The following is a 21,126-nucleotide window of genomic DNA, read 5'->3' as shown; positions in this document are numbered from 1 at the left end:
AACCCACTATAAAAGTAAATTCCACACAGATCTACTATGTTATCACAGAAATAGTTAAGCACAAAAAATGGCAAACACTTCGATAAAGCAGAATTTTCATCTTGGTCATGTCTGCCCTCTTCAAGTCTACACTGACAGATATGCACCACAAGCTATTTTCAAACAGTGGTGGAGTTAAGGTAAAAAGTAGGACACAAGTTCACATGGAAAAATTAGGTTCCCAAATCAACTCACTTCAGCTCCTGAATCAAGTTCAAGCTACTGAATCCCAGTAAATGCTTACCATTGTCTGATTGATCTTTTTTAGGAACTTCTAGATGTTCTGCAGACTCTGATGATTTACCACATACTACTGCGAAAGATTCTTTGCCAGAATCAACTTCACTTTCATCATTACTCCACAATTCTCTGGTAAATTTATCGTGGTCTGGATGTCTTTTAAAGTCATCATAGTCCTTCTTCAATCTAGACCTTAAAAATAACAAAACTAATTTTACTAAAAAAACAACTGTTTCAAACATTAATTTTATGTGCTGCCTAACAAAAAGTTGGTGTAGATTTAACTGCCTGTGTCCTTCAAATAATTACAGTGTAGCCCTCTCTGCAAAATACACAGAAAATGTGAAATAACAGCAATGTCCCCTACTTAACCAAACTGAATTCTATTTCATTAAGACCGCTAAGAACAGCAGAAAGACTGAGTCAAAATGACCATCACCATTTTATTGCATCCATATTCCTTTTCCCCCTTCATCTTTCATGTGACAAATACCTGTATGGACTTGAGTATAAACTGTAAAAAGTCTACTCCTTGCTTTGAAGGCAACCCCAAGAAGAGAAGTAAGCAAATCTCGTTTTTCTTAAACACACAAGCCATTGGCTCAGCTATGAGACTGTACTGTAACTTTTTCTTTAAGAACATATTCTTATCTCTGACCCATTAGAACACCAGCTGCTATCATTTCCATAGGTTCACATTCCACTAAAGAATGTCCATATGACAGAAATACATAGGTACTTCACTCATTTGAACACCCTTCAGAAACACATCCACTTACCTTAATACTGCTAACCCGTACATGTTTTCATTGTCCCTTCTTCTAAACCATTGTTTAGATGGAATGTAGTGGCTATTTTAGCATACAAATACATTGAACTTCAGGATTCAGCTGGTGGTAACCCACACAATGCCCACGATTATTTAGCAAACGAATAAATAGATTATAGCAATTAACATGTTGTGTGGAATAGAATCTAGACTATTCAGGACCTAACTCTTAAGACAGTAACAATATGATCTTAAATGTAGTCCTTGTTTTGCATCAGAGTAACAGTTGTTTGCACTGAATGCAGCAATGGCCAGAGGCTCTCCATGAGACAGAGAGGGAGGAGCCAAGAATGATGTCACAGCTGGTAGGGCATGAAATGAATGAGGCAGAAGGGCAGGTCTAGGGATGGTAACTGGCTTCAACCAAGAGCCCAGATCAACAAGTAAGTTCCTGAAGCTGAGGCAGATCTGAGATCAAACTGGGAAGTCAATTCAAAGTTTAAGATCAGGACCAGGTGCAATGATGGCTGCCAGGGTCAGGACCCAGTTGAGTGATTTCTGGGCAGCTTCACAGCGATGATGCAGGTAGATGACCAGTCTGAGGGTCAGTCCAGATCAGTAGGATCCACAGCCAGGCACAGTAACTGCTGTAGTTGAGTTGGGAACTGGCACATCTGCAGCAGAGATTGAAGGCTGCAGAATAACCTGAATTGGGGATCTTGGGCCCATGGACAGGTGGCATAGACAGATGGTCAGGTGGGGCTCGTTAAGGGTCAGTGAGAACTAGTTGTTTACTCCCAGCTTTGACACTCACTGAGAGCAGACATTGAAGCCTGTATGAAGATATATTGTGGACAATACTTCAACTTTCTCATCAGGATTTTGAGTTTGAAGCCTAGGTGTGGAAGAACTATAGGAGCACACCAGGGAACTACTACTGTACTAAAGTTCCTGGATATAATTTCCTTTTTTCTTTTGAGGAACTTCTGCTGTGAGGCCAGTAAACAACTGTAATCAGTGGGTACAAGTAGCTTTCCCTTTTAAACCTTGCTGCTATTCAAATACAATTCAATGTTGTACTCTGTCATAATCTTGAAAAGACTAGAGGACCTTTCAGAAGGGAAAGAAAAGTATTTTGATCATAAAGTCTACTGCTACTAGTTAAAGACAATAACAAAGAAGGAATGAAACCTCCAGACTCTTATTCCATAATGTGGCATCTGGAGGAAGAAGCACTGCCCAGCCTTTCATAGCTTAGAAGTTAAACACTGTTATTCAATTAGTAGATATTCGTACCTTGCTGAGACACCCTGTAGGCAGAGCAACTGTAGTGAGACTTATGGGGGAATTGATGTTTAGACCACTGTAAGCAAATTTTGCTCAGCTGCTTTTTCCCTATTACATGACACCTTTCTTCACCACTGCCACTGGTGCTACATTACTGCCTAGCAGCTGCATAATGAATCAAACCTAGAGAGTGACCTAGAATAACTCATCCATTTTTCTTTCCTCCCCATGATTTGTAAACATCATTCTTCAGATGGACCTGGTCCCTGGTATGCTACGTGTATGTCCAAACAGCTATGTCACAGAAATACTCGGACTCTCCTTGTTGAATAAACTAGGGTTACAGCCTAAAACATACGCTAGTTGAATTCAGGTAATTTCGGAAGTTACCTTGCACTCCGAGTGCATGCTTCTATAGATACCAGCACACACATACAAAAGATCTCAACTACCCTGTTCCAGACTAAAATTTACTCCTATCAGTCACAGCTCACATACAGCATTTAACACACTTTGCATGACAGTTTTGTGTTCTATAATCACATTGATGCAGCACTGGCAAAAACCAGAAGCTGCAAGCCACTGTGCTGCTAGAAAGTTATGATCTTGCCATTACAGAAACTTGGAGGGATGTGACTGGAGTGTGACTATCGATGGCTACAGGCTCTCTAGAAGAGACAGGTGAGGAAAGAGAGAGGCAGAAGAGTTGCCCTCTACATCAGGAGGTAGACTGAGTGTGAAAAGCTGTCTCTGAAGAACAGCCATGGGCAAGTCAAAAGCCTGTGGATAAGAATCAGAGACCTAGGCAACAAAGGGAACTTTGTGGATGATTTTAAGTACTGATCCCTGATCAAAGGGGCCCTATTGATGAAGCCTTCTTGCTCCAGCTACAGGCAGCATCATGCTCACAGGCTCTTGTCCTGCTGGGCCACTTCAACCTGGGAAAGCAGCATAGCAAGCTACAGGCAAGACAGGAGACTCTTGGAAAGAATGAGGGATACCTTCTGGAGCCAAGGAATAGACAGCAGCCCTACCAGAGAGGACAAAATCCTGGATGTGATGGGTAGCAAAGTAAGTCAGCTGGTCCTGAATATCAAGACTGGAGGGAGTCTGGGCTGCAGTGCATTGGTGGAGTCTGCAGTCCTGAGGGACATGGGCCAGGTGAAGAACAAAGTTAGGCCCCTGAACTTCAGGAAAGCAGACTTGCAGCTCTTCAAGGAGATAGCCAGTGAGACCTAGTGGGAGACTTCCCTCAGGGAAAAGGGAGTGGAACAGAGCTGGCAGATCTTTAAGGAAGTCTTCCACAGAGTGCAAGAGCTGGCAACCCCCAGGAGTAAGAAACTGGGCAAGGAAGGTAAGGGAACAGCAGGGCTGAGTAGGGAACTGCTGGTCAGACTGGGAAAGAAGCAAATGCACAGGCAGCTGAAGCTAGGATGAGTGGCCCAGGAAAAGCTTGAAGAGATCAAGTTTGCTTGTGAGAGTGAGGAAGAGGAAGCCCAAACCCAAACTGGAATTGAACTTGGCAAAGGACACAAAGAATGACAGGAAGGGATTCTACAGGCATGTTAACCAAAAAAGGAAGGCCAAAGAAGGTGGCCCCCTCTAATGAATAAGGGTGGAAAACTGCTAACAATGAATAAGGAGAAGGCTGAGGTACTCAAAAGCTTTTTGCCTCAGTCTTCAAGGCCTACATTTCTTCCCAAACCTCTTGAGTGGATGGAGAGCAGGAAGGGGACTGGGAGAATAAAGTCCCTCCCACTGTAAAGATCAGGTTCATGATCACTTGAAGAATGTGAATGTACAGAAGAGAGGGAATTGTCTGATGTATTTGCCAAGCCACTCTGATATTTGAAAAAATCTTGGCAGTCAGGTGAAGTCCTAGGTGGCAAGAAAAAGCAAAATATTGTACCCATCTTCAAATAAGGTAGAAAGGAGGACCCTGGGAACTACTGACTGGTCAGCCTCACCTCTGGTGAGGAAGATCATATAACAGACCCTCCTAGAATCTGTGCTAAGGTACAGATAGGTCATTTGGGACAGCCAGCACAGCTGTACCAAGGACAAGTCCTGCCCGATGTGGCCTTCTAGGATAGACTAACTACATCAGTGGATAAGGGAATGGCTATAGTTGTCATTTATCTGGACTTCTGTACAGCCTTTGATATGGTCCCCCCCACAACACCCTTTTCTCTTAAATGGAGAGACTGGGATTTAATAAGCAGACCATTAGATAATATGAAATTGATTGGATGGTGGCACCCAGAGAGTTGTGGTCAATGGCACAGAATCCTGATGGACATCAGTGACAAATGGTGTCCCTCAGGGGTCCATACTTGGGCCAGAGTTATTTAATATCATAACTCATGACATAGAGGGATTGAGGGCACTCTCAGCAAGTTTGCAGATGACACTAAGCTGAGTGGTGCAGCTGACACACCTGAAGGATGGGATGCCATCTAGATGGACCTAGGCAAGCTTGAGAAGTGGGTTCATGGGAAAACCTCGTATCTTTTAACAAGGCCAAGTGCAAAGTGCTGCACCTGAATAGGGGCAATCGCCAGTCTCAGCACAGGCTGAGGATGAACAGATCAGAGCAGCTGCCCAGAAGGACTTGGGGATGCTGGTGGGTGAGAGGCTGGACATGACACAGCCATGGGCACTCACAGCCCAGAAAGCCAAACGTGTCCTGGGCTGCATCCAGAGCAGTGTGGGCAGCAGGGCCAGAGAGGGGATTCTGCCCCTCTGCTCTGCTGAGACCCCACCTGCAGGGCTGCATCCAGCTCTGGGGTCACAGCACAGGAAGGACATGGACCTGTTGGAGCGAGTCCAGAGGAGGCCACCAAGATGATCAGAACACCTCCCCTGTGCGGAAAGACTGAGAGGGATTGGTCAGCCTGGAAAAGAGGCAGCTTAGGGGAGACCTAATTTCAGCCTTCCAGTATCTGAAGGGAGCCTTCAAAAAAGCTGGGGAGAGAGACTTATACAAGAACTTTAGTGAGAAGACAAGGGGTAATGGCTTCAAATTGAATGAGAGTAGGTTTAAATTAGAAATTGGGAAGAAATTATGAAGTACAGCTGTGGTGCGGCACTGGAACAGGTTGTCCAGAGAAGCTGTTGAAGCCCTAACCCTGGAAAACGAGATTGGATGGAGTTTTGAGGAAGCTGGTGTATGAAAGGTACCCTTGCCCATGGCAGGGGGAATTGAAACTGCATGATCTTTAAGGTCCCTTCTAATTCAAACCATTCTATGATTCTGTGATTTGACAGACAAGAATACTGAGTACCAAACCACAACAGAATTTACAAAAAGAGTGAAACTGTAAACTTTACATACTGGAAAATGAAATTCTTACTGACAGTAATACTATCTGCCATGTTTCCACATGGATTCTGAATTGCGAAAGACAGGAAGAAATTAACAGCTAGAAAAACGAATAGGAACGAGAACAGAAAAGAATAGAAAAAAACCGCCAAAACTTGCACTTGGGTTCATTATTTAAAGCAAAATATTCAACAATATCCCAAATTTCCAAATAAGAATTTTAATTCATGCATGATATTAATTCATCACATGAAAATGAGCTACTGAGGAACCAATTTAATGTCTTTGGTGTTACGTTGTGTGTTTTTCACACAGGACACCTTTTACACTTTTCAGCATTAGCTCTGCACCACATAACAGTATAACTTGCTTCCTTCACACTCAACATTTAAGAAGCAGCCTCTTTTCCTATCCTTTGTCACACAGTTCAAGCCTCTAATAATTCCTTGCTTTTTAATTTTTTAATTGCCTAAATGGCAAAACTAAGGTATGATTATAGCAACAGCTGTACATTTAAGAGGCAAGAATGGCACTGAACTTCAAGACAATATCTAATCTCTCCATGATTTGTAATCCGAGTAGCACCTCCACTGTTACTAATACTTGTGCTTTACGAGATTCAAACTTGTCACTACTTCACTCATATTTGTCTGACATACCTCTTTCCAGATGCATTTCTAATTTACTGGGTTACAAAGACCCCAAAACAATGCTTCAAGAATTGCTCTGTGGAGAATTCATTAACAGTTAATTTAGGTAGCTTTATATAGTAAGTAATCAGAGTATTCTAAGAAGCCTTAGTATTGTTCTCTAGAGAAAGATTTTCAGCATTTCTTAACCAAATAAGCAGCAATACAAATCCTAGCTGTATTGTGATATACTACTGATCAGCATGCTTAAGGATTCTAGAGTGTTTTAGAGGAAAAAAACACTAGGGGGTTAAGTTCAAATTCTTTTGGAGACAGTAACTTTGGAATATAAGATACTTCTTCCAACTAAAGAAGTGACAGTGCCTCACTCCTCAAACTATTTTAATTTTATTTATTTAAGAAGCCAACTTATTGATCAGTTTTTTGCTCTGTTCTGTGAATTTTGTTCTGTTTTTCATCCCATGCACCACTGTTGAAAAAAAAAGAGCAGGTAATTACCTGTTTCTTTGAAATGCTTTAATTAGCTTTGGTTCCCATGGTAACAGTTCATTAAGCAGTCGTAACAACGTACCATGCAATTCCTTTACTGCTTGCTTCCGGTGGTACCATCTTCCCTGAAAACATAAATTCCATTTATTTATCATTGTATTAGACCTAAACCTTGTTAGACTTATTAGTACTACAATAATCCTGGTACACTGATATAGGATATGAGGAAACAACTGAAAGAAAAGATTAAAAACTTTCAGAGTTACCTCCACCCTTAACCTATGTAGGACATTATTACATTTATTTTAATACTACAGAAGATAATGTCCTAGTTGGAAAAGTAATACTGCAAGGACACTCACTTTTTACAGGTCAAAATTAAAAATGAAACAGGATTCTACAAATACACCATGCATTTAAAATTACTTAAATTAGTAAGTAACATATGTAGTAATCCACTCAGGTCAGGGAAATCAACCATATATGTACATTTTCCTGAATTAAAATTTTTACAGCAAATCTCACTACAATTGCATTTAAATTATATCATTATTTGCAAAAGAAACTTTACTACAATTTTCAAGGCTAAAAATCCCACTGTTTTTCCATTACATTTTATTTAAAGTTATAGAAAAACACTTTTTCTAGAAGAGCACTTTAGCAAATTTGTCTTTTATGCAGCAACAGACTATGCAGCAAAGTCTGATTTTCCAACGTAAAATCCTTTAAGCTTTTAATTCAAGCATATAATTTAAACGTTTTCTTTTCAAAACTGATATATGTAATCTTATATTGATGTTTTCATAAATCTAGAAAGTCTGAATAAGGAGAGAAGACATTGGGAAATGACAACTATGGTGGCCATCGGCTGCAGAACACACCCCTTAACATTCACAGATACTCCTTGTAAATATTTCTTCCCAAAACTTTATTCTGTAGTTCATTGCATAAAAGACTGAACAATGCATATATATGTAACTGTTATAAAGGAGATGTAGTGTAGTACTTCTGCCACTCTTCTAGCTCTGTGTATTTTATGTAAATGAAGATTTTAGCTCTTGACTGGTCAGAGAAGATGTAAAACAGTAAAGAGATTATGGTTCTGCAAGAAAAAGAAGCAAGACTTGAGAACTTACTTATTTCAGATACGTATTTAGCTTTTGATAGTGCACATATCCTTCACAGCTTCCTGTGGCCTAGCACACTAAGAAAGTTAAGGTAGGAAAATCTGGAAAAAGCTTGTCACAGCTGCCTTTCAGCAGTCTACAAGAATGATCTTCCTAAGGACTTTGGACAACCTCTCCCTCTACACATTTCAGTAGATTTCTCCAACATACAGCAAGATCACTCCGGTTTAATGCTTATTTGAAGACTGGATATCTATTTTTCTATGGATAATCATTTACATGTCACATAACAAAACAAATAGTTACCTTCATTCTTCAATTAAAATTACAAAAGCAAAGATTTTAAGTAAGATCATTATGCCACATAATGACCAGTGCTGAACACACGGACATGCCAGTAAACTGTATTATCGTTTCCTTCATTTGTGGCCAGTTGCATGCATAAAACCTGTCACTAATCACTACAACAAAAACCAGACCTTGTGTGTACCGTAGCCTACCAGGGTATTTGGTATCTCTTAATGTCAGCAATCAACAGAATTAATTGTTAACATAAAAAGACTATTACATGCACAGATTTATTTTTCTTGTAAGAAAAACAAAACATTTTGCAGAGTGTTTTAAAATAATGTATTCATATAGTAAAAAGCATTAGTGCATTGCCTCAAAACAAAAATCAAATAGCAAAAATAAACAATGCTACTACTATTGTGAAATAGAAACGCTGTACATGCAGTTGATATAGCAAAGAAAATGTGTGAAAATGTAGTATTAAAAGATATGAAAAATCACTACAACGTAAAAACCTCAAGAAATTATTAATTTCTGAGCCTAATTTATCTTCAAATAAGGCTAAGATCTTGGCTTAAGTAGAAAAAAAAGAGTGCTTATGAGAAATAAGTATCAACTGACCACTGAATAAATCGGAAGTGGCAACTGTTAGGCAGCCAGCACATGTACAATGTTTAGTAAAGAACAGACTTCAAGAGCTTACTGACTTCATTAATACTTCACAGAAAAACAAATGTTACTTTTCTCTCTGCTTACAAAAACAAACATAAAAAGCTAGCCAATTCCTGTCCCGTAATTCTGTAGCTAGCTCTAGTTGGAAGCCTGTCTCTAGTGGTGTCCCCAAGGGTCCAGTAACTTATTCATCACTTGGATGAAGAGGCAGATGCCTCCTCAGTTACTTCACCAGCGACACAAAGCTGGAAGGAGTGGCCAACACCCCAGAGAGCTGTGCAACCCTTCAGAACGACCTCAACAGGGTGGAGAAACCGGCAAACAGGAATCATACTTCCAAGTAATTTAAATGAAAATTTTATAGCAACATAATTTTTTAAAAAATTATTTCCCTTTATCCCAATTACTTAATTTTTCTTAATGGCGTTTTGGAATTGACAATAAACCTTTTAATGGAAGCATGAACAAATTTTAGACATGAGAAGAATCTTTTTTCCTCAGAAGTAGTCAGGACAGAACAAATACAAGCCAAAGAAGGCTGGAATTTTTTAAAAAAAACCTTATATTTTAAATTATTCAGTGGTTCAGTTGGTTTTCTGTGTAAATATATAAACCCTAGGTGTTATTATTCCTTAAATATCAAAAGGTAAAAAGAGGCATTAAAAATTTTATATAATCTTAAGACTCATCACTACAAAATTTAGCATTTCTTTTCATATGCAGTTTGATTCTCTAGCAGTCTTATGTGTGCCTTTTATTCAGGGGAGGAAGGCAAATCAGTAATTGATAAAGCTTATCAAAAAAGTGACTTAAGTCCTTAGTACACAGCTACCTACTAATTTCTATAGATGATAAACTTGTTTTCAACAAACATCTGTGTTGTAATTCCCAGAAATACCAAATTATATAATATAAGAGATCAGCTACAAACTGAAGCTTAGGAGGTTCAGGCTGGACCTCCAAACGTGTATGTCCATCAGAAACATACAACACTTGTCCCCTGGGAAAAGAAGCCAACCCCCACCTGGCTACACACTCCTTTCAGGCAGCTGTGGTTTCCCATGAGCCTCCTTTTCTTCAGGCACAACATCCCCAACTTCCTCAGCTGCTTCTTACAAGATTCATGTTTCAGACACTTCAACAGCTCCATTCCCCTTCTCTGGTCTTACTTCAACACCAAAATGGCCTTCTTGCAATGAGGGGCCCAGAACTGAGCACAGGATTTGAGCTGTGCCACTGGCCTTCTTGGCCACCTGGGCACTGCTGGCTCATGTTCAGCTGCTGTCACCAGCACCCCCAGGTCCTTTTCCTGAGGGCAGCTTTGCAGCCACTCTGCCCCAGCCTGTGGCACTGCCTGGGGCTGTTGTGAGCCAAGGGCAGGACCCAGCACTGGCCTTGTTGAACCTCACACCACTGGCCTTGGGCCATGATCCAGCCTGCCCAGATCCCTCTGCAGAGCCTCCCTGCCCTCCAGCACATCAAGGCTCCCACCAAGCAAGGTGCTGTCTGTGAACTGACTGAGGATGCCCTTGACCCCTTGTCCAGAGCACTGAGAATGATATTAAACAGAATTTAGTTACCATCTTGTTTCAAGTAGTGACAAACAAGACACTCTATTTTTTCCGGAAACACAATATAAGGTATTAACAGAGGAAAATAACAGAAGAAAAAAGGACTAGACAGAGAAGTACAAAATGTGACTTTGGGCTGTGTCAAGTTACAAGTAAATTTCAAAAATGCAAACACAATAAAAATACATTTTAGAAATGGGCTGAATGCTTCTATATAAATGTGCAGAGACATTCAACAAGTTCAACTGAAAACTTACCTTTTAAAACAAGGTTTCTGACATCCAGAGCAGCCAGGAAATGCTGACTCCACTCTCTGTGATCGATGCCCCAACATACACTATTCTGGCACACTTATCATGGAACCCCAAAGCAGACTGGAGCCAGGATATTGATACATGGGGTAAGGATTGAACTTTTTTAGGAGTTTTTGTTTTGCTTTTAAATAAACACACACACACAACACCACAATATTATGCAGTTTTATGAGATTGTCTGTAATCTTTACTTTATATCCCAAGGACATAAAGTAAAGAAAATTAGTAATCTTATAAAACCATGCAATATTGTTGAAAAGGGGTGGTGGTGGAGGGAGAAAACTTACCCTTAATAGGCCTGCTCCATTCTACTGCGGGGTTCTGTGGTATGTGTGACATCACCAGTCTAGCGTTTCTAGTGATGTCACACAGAGAGGGAGTTGGTGATCTCCAGCTGCTTTGGACAACAGATACCTAAAGAAGAGAGATCAGTAACTTTTTCAAATCATATATGGATTAATGTTGAATGTTCTTAATAACTAATTTATGGGCCAAATACTACCATTTCAGACACTTACTTCTAATTTTAACTGAATAAGAATGAATGACAAGACCATGTATTCATCCTATATAAATTCATCTATTATTGAAAGTGTTATAATTTTGAAAATGCTTAGAGGTATCTTCTACCGTAGAAGTTCCTGAAAGTCAGTATCTTGTATTTTACTTTCAGCAACATCATTCTGAACATTATAAATATATTATCAACAGCTAACCAACTTCTGATATTCTCTGAAGACTGGGATCAACCACAGTCAGGAAGAATCACCTGTAGTAAATTATTAAACAAATTCAGTTATGACATCTCTTAGTCAATTTTATCTTTGAGCATTTACCAGCAACCAATGAAAGGCGCTGACTCCAGCGTGCACTTCCATGACCTAGATAACTGATCACACGAATTTATATCTTAAAATGATCTCATGCTCTCTTATTTCTACTACAAGCAAATAACGTAAAACAAACTAAGAACAACACCACCAAAACAAAGTGCAATAAACTTCTTGCTACCAAACGGTCTTTGTCTCCTGTTCATTACTATGGAATGGTTTTCATTCAGATGTTTAGCCACATGTTCTAATTTTCTTTAGGCAAAATTAATACACAATCATCACTGTGTTGATCAATATACCACCTTAAAAAATAAATATAAAAATATATACAAAAATATATAAACCAGAAAAATACAAGAGAAAGTTTATTATCAGCATGGACTTACTGTTGAACTCAACATCATCAGCACTGAATTGTCATGTTTTACTCCTCCATTAGAAGAACTTCAAAGTTATTATCCGACTTATACTTCTGCAACTTACAAAGAAATTGGATGTATGTAGTATCTTAAACTATTATTAAAAGTCTACGCCTTTTAAGTTGTTAAGATCTTACTTAACTACCTCTCATATATCTGAGTATTTTTATCTTCTTAACTCTGGATATACAAGTATTTCTATACTCTTCAGATGAGCATTTTCAAAGTAGCTGTTTTGCTAGTACTGTGTGCTGACAGGAATGCCTTGAATTATTTCTTCAAAACAACATACTAACTGACCAAAATCCAAAGCATTGTGAAATGTTCTGAATACACAGTAGTATTTCTGTGACAAGAATGTATGAGTAGACATTCATCTCTGATGCAGAACCCACACTTTCACATTTGGAACTGTAGAAAGGTACGTGGCAAAAGTGGTTTAAAGAAAACTCCTCCAATTAAATACATTTATTAAAAATTATTTATACATTTATTAAATACAAAAGTAGACAATAAAGACAGAAAACTGGAGAAGCTAAGAAAAACTGAAGACCGTGACAAAAATATTTAATGCTAGTGATATAAGCCAAAGTTAAAACTATCAGAGAAGACAAACATTGTGGAGAAGATTCCAAAAACTGAAGGCTAAAATTGACCTTATGCATTCATATTATATGACTAAATATTACAAATGCTCCACATCTTCAGTCAGTCCTCAGAAGTACAAGAAGCTGCATGGATGTAAATGTGTAAATTTCTGTCTCAAAATTCAGTATTTTGGGCTTATATTAGTGTTTTCAAGAGATGTAGGGTTGACATAGAGAAGCAATAACAGTGTTTGGAAATGACTAAAGTACAAACCAAATGTTCAGGATAAGGACGTAAAAAGAGAGTATGTTAGATACCTTATAGATGAAGATACTTACTAACAGAGAAACTAGGCTTAAATTAAAAGAAAAGGGTTCAGCTGCAAGACTTTAAGCGTGTCTATTAATACTCTTTTATTATAGCTCACTTGCAGTTTAAACCTGCAAATGGGTGTGCACACACAGATTTCTCAGATTACAGTATTTTCTGTCTGTATGTACATTTATGTAAACACTGGTTTTGTATTATTGTAAATACAGTAATACTGATGAAAACAAGTATAACTGAAAACACTTTACATGCAAAACTCTGAGACACAGCACATATTTCATTGGGGAGGGAGAAAGTGGTCAGGACAAGAGACATCAGGAATGGGGAGAGAAGTCAGCCTCTGAGTAAAAATTGAGTAAGATTTAACCCAATAATAAAAATGTTTCCCTAGGTTGCAAATGAGAAGATACAGTAGATTTTTTCACTTCATTGTTTGCAAAGTTGAGGTCTGAATGACTAAAATATAAATAAGAGCCCTAAACTAATTCTAATGGTTCTTTGAGTTTCTGCTGAAGGGAAGTTCTTCAGAAGTCCTTCTAGATTCTTGTCTAAACACGGTTTCCCTGTCAAACATTTTCAAACATATGACAATATTTCCTATTTCTTCACTGAACAGAGAGGAAATATTTTATAAACTTTCAAAATGAACCATTTTGCATTATTTTTCCCATCTATTAACATATTTTAAAAATAAAATGTAGCAAATCAATGAAAAACCTCAGAAAGCAGTCTCCTCATTTAGATACTTACACCTCATGAACAAATTTAACAGCAGCTTATTTGGAATCTCATAAAAAAACAGACAAGGGAAGTATGTTCCACCTTGGATCAATATATTCCTTTGAATAGCCCACAAATGAATTTCTGTCTGAAGTTCTATTTCTAACCTAAACCAGGTGTACTCTGAAACACGTACTTTTGCAGGTGACCTAATGCTGCAGAAAACCTCAGTTTGCTTTCTGGCCTTTTGACTCACTTGCCTAAAACAAATATCCATTTCCAAAGATAGACAAAGGCACTCAACCATCTCATTAAAAACTCCAGGAACAATAGCAGAACACAACATCTTTAAAAGGGAGGATTTTACTTTTCTGGCTATTAAGTAAAAAATATCAGGCTGTTACAGACCTCTGGCAAACAATAAAGGCAACAAACAAACAATAAAGCCTTTTCTCAAAAACCATAATTAGTTGCTACCTTGGCTGGTGTCCTTTGACTAAGTAATTCCCGTTCCCTTACCCTTCATCTGACTTTTCTCTCTCTCTAGGGACGATTTAGTTCTCCTGCTCAAGAAGGTACTGCCTATTATTCATTTTAACCTCATTTGCTTAATTGTAGGAATGCTGGGCTCCAGCCTCCCTTTTCGTCCCCTAGACAGCTATGCATTTATCCATCAGACTTACAGGGCATGATTCAAATAGTAATAACAAAATAAAGTCTTGCACTTCAGTAAACAGGAAATCTTTCCAAGTTCATGTTATAAACTCCATTCATTTTACTGCAAATTGAGCTAGCACCTGCAAAAAAGCCCTAAATTCATGACTATATGCAAATAGGTGCAGTCCTGTCACTTTTACACTACACAACGTCAAGAAGGGTTTAAAAAAATAAAAAAAATTAAAAATAAATTTCCACTGTGATATGCAACAATTAAGTACATAGGACTGATCAATTAAGCAGCTTAATTAACAGTTTCACATACACACAAAAAATTACTTTACATCACATGAGAGGCAGGTTATCTGAAAGGCGGTAAGAAGATTTCCATTCTGCAACTCCCACTGATTTGACCAGACAGAGAAGGACCTAGGAAAGAGTGGAATCCAAAATACCAGAGACTATGATCCAACCCAACGCATTACTTTACTGCCTCTTTTCATAAAAGACATTTCCTATATTAGACAGAAGTCTTTATGGGATCTTTAGAAATATATATATATACACAGTCTAAATTTTAAAAAAACCAAACAAAATCACAATAAAATATCAATAGAATTTTTAGCCAGTATGTTCTTCTACTTCAGGTTTATAATTATTTACTGACTGCTTGTTATTTCACCCACACCTTATGTATGTAAGTGTTAGCAATAAAAGAGATCTAATTTCTACCAGTATCTAATTTTCATTGATGTAAACTCGGTTTTTCTTCTATTGATTCAACCTTTACTCCAGTTTTTAAAATTAAAGGATGTAGCTTCCCATGTCCCAAGCAGCATACAAGAGCTAGAAGACATTCTAGCTTAGACATTCCTTAGGGTATCAGCCTTTCACTAGGCAGTGCACAAAACATTAAACCTTAAGTCCTTTAAGTCCCCTTTCTGCACCTTTCACATTCTTATTTCCAGTCAGGTATTTAAACAATAGCAAATATGACTGATTTCTCCTCTCCCTCTAAATACATAATATGTGGTAAGGAGAGGAATCATTCAGTAGCTGAAGGAATAGACATTTCGGAGCACTCCAATAGTGATATCATACAACTTCACCTGCTACACAGAGGTGCTTTTCCTATCAAAATCAGTCCTACTCTCTTTTGGCCCGTAGATGGCCATTTCTGTTCTTATAACGACCACTTAACCTGTAGCATGACAAATTGCATTAGAAAACTGGTCTGGCTTACAAACAATCCACTGCAGAAATAAATAGTTAGATTTATCACAGTCTAACTCTCACCATGCAATGGAAAAAAGAATTTTACTAGCCTCTCGCATGGGATGGTACAGAAAACAGAAGCTTCCAGAGACACAGGGAGTAGGAACTATTTACTTGGCAGCAGTTTTGGCTTATGTCAGTTAAAAGCATACGTGAAAAGGCAGTGTTGCTTCAGAACTGTGTCTAGAGTTCAAGTACAGAGTTGAACTCTTCAAAATTAAAGAACCGAGGTAAAATTTAATTTTCCACTCCAGTCACAGCAAACTAGTAAAAAGCAAATGTCATCATGGGTATAACAAACTCACCAGGCTTTTAAAAAGGAAAAATACTACTTATAGCTAATTCTAAAGACAATATCGGTGTATAAGAGTAGAGAAACTGTTTTAATCAACTAAACAGTGAAAATACTTTCCATCAGGTTTATTATTTCATTGTTGTAAAATAAACTCGTAGAAATGTCCAAACTTAAAATTATCCATTACTTTTCATTACATAACCCTATTCTAATTTTCTTTTAACTTGCCAACCAAAATCTGTCATGTCATTTGCTGTCTCAACTTGATGCTGTGAAAAGTATCAGATACAATCAGTCCAACTACCTAAAAAATACGAGGGAAAACAGTGTAAGTTTATTCATACTTAAAAGGCCCTGTAGCTCAGCTTTTTCATTGTAGTCTCCATTACTTCCAAGTTCTGGAGAAGGAATTCCTTTTATGTACTCTAAAATGCTCTTCTAGGTAACAAAAGGGAGGTTAAAACTAAGAAAACATTATACTTGAAAGTTTTAATTTGAAGTTAAATAAGCTGTACTTTTAATATGTGTTAGTATTTAGCATAACAGTAAAGCTTGCCTTAAAGGTTTTTCCTAAACAGCATGTGCTAGCAACTACTACAACTGAAATTACCAAGCAGGTTAGTTGTGAAGAAGATGCCTATGGCTTCACCCAGGTCATTATTGAAAACAAAAATCAATATTAAATTACTATGAAGTAGTAGGAACATCACCATCTTTCAGTCAAAACAAGAAAGAAGCCCATGAACAGCAGGTAAGTGCCATTATATTAAAATAAACTTTCACATTAGGTCAAATTCCCATTATCAAATAAGAAAACTGTTTTACTTAACAGACTATGCACATCAGAAAAACTGGACAAACTCAGTTCTGGATGCTTCTGAAACTGCCACTGTCATTTGTTTAGAGCTGAACAATGAAATTATCTCCAGTTTTTCAGATAATAAAACATAATTACACATGGCATTAGACATCAAAAATGAAATTTTAAAGACCTTACTTACAAAGCAAAATCACATTTTAGCAAGTTCAAATTTATGATTATTCTCCTAATTTAACATTTTCTATTTTTATGTTTAAAAAGTAAATACAACATTCCTCTAATATTTTTTTTCAAAATCTGTATCTCACTTAACTGTTTCCTCATAACCACTTCTTCAGCAATTAATCCTAACCCTTTTTCTTTACAGAAAATTTCTAATAACACAAGTGTTTAGAGACACAGAATTATGATTTGATAAGTCTATAATAGCACAATAAAAGATTGTCCTTACCTCACAACTTCTGAACGATGAATGAATTGTCTCTTAATTCCCCTGTACTTAACTGTTACGGTTTTTAAAGCTGGTGCAATTAGAACTAAACATAGTATTCCTGCTGAAGTCATGCAACTTACTTACCTAATGACATTATCAGATTTCACTTTAAAGTGCAATTATGACATATTTAGCATTTGTCTACCCTTGAAGAAGTCCTGTTCTGACAGTTTTAGTCGCAGACTGAAGTGCTCACCTATACAAAGATTACTGATATGCTGTAGCATACTCTGATTTTTGGCTTCTTATCCTACTGCTGACATAGCCTTTCTGGTAGCTTCTTGGCATTCTTAGAATAAAACGAGTTTGCAACTTAGCTACTACAAAATAATTTCAAGATTTGTCTGGTATTATTCCTTTGCCTACACAAATTGTTATGCTAATCATCTGCACTGATACTTGTCTTTCAGAATCCTAATTTATTTTGTCTCTCTTCTACCACACCTCTCTCCCTTATTTAAATAACTTAAGAATATATTGCTTCTTCATGAGACTATAAACTTTCACTTGAATTAAAAGGAGCCGGATTTCTAACACAGAAAAATCAACACTTCTAACTACTTTTTCATAGAAATGCCACCTTAGAAGTGCCTTACAAAGGCTCAATAAACAGAAGTACAATGAAAAAAGTAGTAAGCATTCTGTAGTGGACTGTTTAAACGAGTACTATTCATGTATTTAAATCCATCCACCACCTTAATAAGAATCACTGCCTCCTACAAAAGGTCAGACATGCTGGATTCTCTTGTGTGTTACTCCTTTGAGGTTTTCAGTTGCACAGGCTCAGTGATCCAGAGTATATTGGTAAAATTTGTATTTCAATCTGATATCAAAAGCCAGATAGCATGCTTTCTGGTACAAACTCCTTCAATAAATATTACACAAAGTAAATTTTAATAACACATGCAAAAAAGAGTAATTAAGAATTCCAGCTCACTAGAGGTTCTGATCAACACTCCATAGGCAGATATGAAAATTCCATCCTGTTGGTAGGATACCATATATTTGTTGGTAAGAACTTGTCCTCAAAACAGTCATGTGTTTAATAAAGATGAACTACTCATTCTAAAGTATTATCACTATCTGTATTTTGTTTTGGCATGAAGAAGTGCTAACACAGGCACTGAATTGACTTATCATAAAAACATTGAGAACAGAGCATTACACGCAGGAAAAATTAAGATTACAGTCCCCAGATATCAACCGTAGGAGGTTTCATGCAGTTACTGAACAGCATAAAAAACTTCAGTTGACAGGTCTCAGCACGTAACTGACACTGTTTCATATCCATACAAGAGAAAGCTTTTAATGTCACATACCGATTTCTTTTTAATGTCCTCCAGATCTTTGAGTTCATTCTCAATCTTTGTGATTAATTCCCTGAGTTCATCAAGATTAGTGCAAATAAGCTAAAAAAACAAATGAACACAAACAATTGGTGATGTGGGACTTGGAAAATGTACAGTGAAATTGAATAAAATTTAAAAGCACATTATTACTTAGTGCCACCATTTGATTTTTATTTTGTATTTTTAAACACAAAAAAAAAAAAACAAACAAAAAAAAATAGGACTTGCTGAGAAGAATATCTAAGTAGAAAACACTCTTATTCTTCAGACATAAACCACATCTTTACCTGTAAGCTTCCATTTCAAAATACAGGTATTTTCTTAAAACTTCTGTGAACGATAACTACCAAATTTGTCTCAAGTACAGTGATGACAGAACAGCTTTGAGTGCCAAACTCCCGAGTGAAATAAGTATATTAGCTTTGTGGTATGCTGTATTTGTAACATATTACACTTGGTACAACTTTTCCTGAACATAAATTTATATGCTTACACTTACACAGAGTATTCCATCCCTGGATATGTTCAAGAGGCATCTGGATCTGGTGCTGTGTTTCAGTGGTTTAAGGGTGACAGGGGTAGTGCTGGGTAGACAATTGGACTGGATGATCTTGAAGGTCTCTTCCAACACTGATGATTCCAGGGCAACCTAATCACCTACCAAATCTACCTACTTAACGTATCTTTTGAAAAAGTATTATATTCCTCTAATTCTTGTCTATAGAAATCAGCTTTTCACAATTTTGCTTTCAGAAAATGAATGCTGTTTTCTTGAAAAAACTGTCAAACAAAGATGATCCCTGTATTTTGTCTTACCATCATCTAGGACAAGTTAAGACTTAAACTAGAAATTATTAAGATGTTAACTTCTTTTGTACTATATTAAGACTTGCTGCTTCTGTACACCCTTAGGTGGACGTGTTTTCCTTTTTACTGAAAAGATGTTGCAATAATTTGAGAAAATAAAATAAAAAAAACATACAAAACTCACCTTCACTAAAATGTTTTTATTAAACAACTGCTAAGTGTTTTTCCCAAATCAGTAATTTATAACAATATATTTTTACTTCAAATTCATGTGCAGTTTTAGATTTTCAACAAATTCACATTAAAAAAAACACTATTTGCTAGTCACTATTAAGACATGGAATTGACACTTTTAGCAAAATAAATTTCATATACCTCTAGTACACATATGCCATTATTTTCAAAACATCATGTACATTTGAAGAATTGAGGAAATGGAGTGACTCAAAAGTTTACTGTTTTGACATTTATCAAGTTTAGAATAGCAAATTAATAAGGCAGTGTCTTGCCACAGACAGTGTATGCAAAATTCACTTGTGAAAGGTATCTCTCTTCAGCCAGAAAACAGAATTACTATGGGTAACTCTATAAGGTTCAAAATGCATATCCTGCACTTAAAGGAGTCCCAAACACCTAAAATATAAACTGAAGCCAAATACTGGCAGTGTCTGGCCTGTGAAGAAATCTATGACACTGTATTATTAAGCAAAAAAACTACAGCACAAAGTCCTTGACAGAAGTCAATAAAGGCATGGATAAAGGTTTTCCCTACACAACCATAATCCATTTTTTGACTATACACCTGACAATTCAGTTACTAAATTCTATAGCAGTTTTTTATTTTCTCTTATAGGACCAATCCAAACTACATCAAGGGGAAAAACAATGGCAATAAATAAAGTTTAGTTGCCTTGGGGCTAGGAATGACAGGCAAGATAGTCAAATCACTGAGTCAAAATTTTCATCAGATGAGATGTACATTTGAGGGTCATAACTGTGTGTCAATTATGTGCCGGTAGAACAAGGAAGGTAACAACAGCTCAGCTTGGAGAATTTACAGTCAAAATTAGTTTAGTGTTTTAAATACTCCAATACTGTACTGAAAAGCACTATAAAAAGGGTTCAAGAAAAAACTTTAATTTTTTTCATTTACAATATGATTTGAGATGGGGAAATAAAGACACACACTGACTGGGAAAAAGCTAATTCTGAAACACCTCTCATATGGTTAACATTTCCTGTCTTAGAGAATGAAGTTTTGAAGGAAGGATGAAAAGAACAGTGATGAAAATAACAAAGTGTAGTGTACTTCATATATATTTTGATATGGACTCTAGCTGCTATTTCTCCCAATGAGATTCTTCTTTATATTTCAATGTTCTTTGCTCACGGTTGGTAATTGGTGGAACTTAGTGATTCAATTTTCTGCAAACAACATTATCTTCTAACTTACTTTGTATGTTTTAATGGGTAAGTTAACATGAAGGCAAAAAAAAAGGTATTAATGTTACAATCTAATAATTTTATCACATTTTGATAGTTTACTGGTAGTTTCACATATGGCTCCTGAAGAACATGCCTTCTCATCACCCATCATGAAGAAAATAATCTGAAGTGAAAAAATGTTTCTGTTTTGATTGATCAGGGAGAGTGAAAGATTAGTCCCTATTCTCTAGACCACCACATGGTGGCTTAAAGATTCAGGCTGTTAACATTTACATTAATGTAATCTCATTAGTTGTGTACATGTTGACTGCAACAAAGACACC

General features: G+C 37.0%; 1 protein-coding gene across 11 annotated transcripts in view; it reads right to left on the bottom strand.

Annotated features, from left to right (window-relative positions):
• The window catches only part of BRD10 (bromodomain containing 10), a 91,403-nt gene that overhangs the window by 49,175 nt on the left and 21,102 nt on the right, over positions 1 to 21,126 (bottom strand). For 8 of the 11 annotated variants that reach the window (XR_015799198.1, XR_015799197.1, XM_088155871.1 and 5 more), the window contains 4 exons: positions 18,521 to 18,610; positions 11,059 to 11,185; positions 6,879 to 6,921; positions 284 to 471 (listed from right to left, as the gene is read on the bottom strand). Coding sequence is in view for 9 of the 11 variants with exons in the window: in XM_088155871.1 (XP_088011997.1) it covers positions 284 to 471; positions 6,879 to 6,921; positions 11,059 to 11,185; positions 18,521 to 18,610 (448 nt within the window). In the remaining 2 variants the exon portion in view is untranslated. Of the gene's footprint in view, positions 1 to 283; positions 472 to 6,805; positions 6,922 to 11,058; positions 11,186 to 18,520; positions 18,611 to 21,126 lie in introns of all 11 variants that reach the window. The other 3 variants (XM_088155868.1, XM_014876553.2, XM_088155870.1) reach the window with 2 other exon arrangements.

Source organism: Sturnus vulgaris, chromosome Z (genome assembly GCF_052056855.1).
Source record: "Sturnus vulgaris isolate bStuVul1 chromosome Z, bStuVul1.hap1, whole genome shotgun sequence".
NCBI lineage: Eukaryota > Metazoa > Chordata > Aves > Passeriformes > Sturnidae > Sturnus > Sturnus vulgaris.
This window is presented reverse-complemented; position numbering and strand designations above follow the sequence as displayed.